Source organism: Colobus angolensis, unplaced genomic scaffold (assembly GCF_000951035.1).
Source record: "Colobus angolensis palliatus isolate OR3802 unplaced genomic scaffold, Cang.pa_1.0 Scaffold185, whole genome shotgun sequence".
Lineage (NCBI taxonomy): Eukaryota > Metazoa > Chordata > Mammalia > Primates > Cercopithecidae > Colobus > Colobus angolensis.
Window position 1 is genome coordinate 111,996 of NW_012114988.1, and position 2,187 is coordinate 114,182.

The following is a 2,187-nucleotide window of genomic DNA, read 5'->3' on the forward strand; positions in this document are numbered from 1 at the left end:
AAGAAGAAGAAGAAGAAAAGAAAAAGAAAAAGAAAGGATGTGTCCAGGGCAGGGTGTGGGTGCTTTGGTGACCTGCAGATTGCCACTGGAGACCTTGGGGCCCTGAGACAGATGGACAGATGTCCCCAGTTCCTGTTCCTTAGCTCCATTTAAGAACATGGAGTTTTCATCTATAGCAGGAGCAGCTGTGACATTCTTGGACTCTCTTTAAAAGGCTCATTAGTATTTTAAAGGCTCTGAGAAGTTGTACAGGAAAGAGCCTGTATCATTTTGCTTATCACAGCACTTTCCAAAGGCATTTAGCCTTGGAACCCCATGGAGCATCTCAAGGGACCAGTATGCCAAAGAATACCCTTTAGGAATTGTCGCAGACGGGGAAAGTGCCTGGGTTTTGGGATTCAACAGGCCATAGTTCAAATCCTCGTCTGCGACCTAGCAGGTGTTGGATCTTGGGCAAGTCTTGTGCCTTCCAGAGCCCCTAGGGTCATTGTGAGAACTAGGAAAAGCATGTGGCTAAATGGCACGTGGCTAGCTCTCTGGTTTTGAGGCATGCCTCTCCTTGTGAGGCCTGGCCCCGCCTCTTCCCTCCAGCCACGCTGTCTACATTACAGGCTCCACATGGGCTCCTGAAGCAGCAGTTAGGTGATGGGCTTGGTGGGAAGCTTGATTGGATTTCTCCTGTAGGAGCACAGTAGCTGATGCCCCTCACTTGGCACCTGTGTTGGCCCTGGCATCATGGACAATAGAAACACCCAGATGTACACAGAGGGTAGAATCAAGGTTCCAGGGACCCAGCCAAGCTCTGGCCTGAGGATCACCATAAAGCGGGCTGGTGTTGAGCCCACCACACCAGGAGTCAGCCAGGTAGGGACCTGCACCCAGTGTTCTGATCCATTCACTCCTAGTTGGCACCTTTCCCTTCCCCTGCCCAGGCTTCCTCCCCAGCTGCTTTAATTAAGACTCTGTTAAAAATGGACACAAAACCCAATTCAAACTGGATTAAGCAGAAAATAGAATATATCAGTTTGGGTAACTGACAAATGCATTCATAGACTTCAGGTATGGCTAGATCAAGGTTCTAAATGAGTATCTCTTGGCTCTATGTTGCTCTGTGTTGGATTCATTCTCAGGCAAGCTCTCCCTGCAAGATGGCAGGGATTGCCCTGGCCACTCCAAGATTACATCTTCCCATCTTACATACTCTGGTTTAGCATTTCAACAGGAAGTGAGCCTCTTTGCAATAGTTGAAGCAAGTCTCTAGCATCACTGTCATTGGCCCAGATTGTGGTTAGATGCTCATCCTTGAACCAGTCACCATGGCAGTGAGGAGTGGTCTAGATCTCTTGATACAATGGAGACAGAGGTGACAGGTGGTGACAGGTGGCTCCACTGAGACCCATGGGCTGAATGGAGAAGAGAAGCTTCCCAAAAACAATGCTGGCTTCTATAACGGAAAGAGCTACAGGGTGAGCAAACTCAGAATTGCCTACTTGCTCTTCTAGGTGCCTTCCATGGCCTCCAAACTCCCATTGCAGCCTCCAGCCCAGCTTTATTCTCCTGACAGCTACTCAGGGCTTCCCTCCATGCCCCTCCACAGCACCCGGCCTGCATCCTAAGCTTCCATCACACCTCTCAGCCTCTTTCCATCAAATATGTTTGTTTGTTTGTTTGTTTTTGAGACAGGCTCTCACTCTGTCACCCAGGCTGGAGTGCAGTGGCATGATCATGGCTCACTGCAGCTTTGAACTCCCAGGCTCAAGCAATCCTCCTGCCTCAGCCTCCTGAGTAGCTGGAACTATAGGCGTGGCATGTGCCATCACACCGAGCTAATTTTTTATTTTTTTGTAGAGACAAGGCTTTATCATATTGCCAGGCCGGTCTTGAACTCATGGGCTCAAGTGATCTGCCTGCCTCAGCCTCCCAAAGTGTTGGGATTATAGGTGTAAGCCTCCGTGCCTGACCATTATGCCAGGTTTAATTATCAGAGCAGTGGGTTGAGAATGCAGAAATCTAAGTTCTTGCCATCACACCGAGCTAATTTTTTATTTTTTTGTAGAGACAAGGCTTTATCATGTTGCCCAGGCCGGTCTTGAACTCATGGGCTCAAGTGATCTGCCTGCCTCAGCCTCCCAAAGTGTTGGGATTATAGGTGTAAGCCTCCGTGCCCGGCGTCTTTTTTTTTTTTTT

At 48.9% G+C, this 2,187-nt stretch overlaps 1 protein-coding gene across 1 annotated transcript in view; it reads left to right on the forward strand.

Moving 5' to 3' along the window:
* SPATA21 (spermatogenesis associated 21) overlaps positions 1–2,187 on the forward strand; it is a 54,798-nt gene that overhangs the window by 6,370 nt on the left and 46,241 nt on the right. Inside the window, exon 2 of the mRNA XM_011939875.1 lies at positions 685–864. Within this exon, the coding sequence (XP_011795265.1) occupies positions 736–864 (129 nt within the window). The 5' untranslated portion in view covers positions 685–735. The remainder of the gene's footprint in view (positions 1–684; positions 865–2,187) is intronic.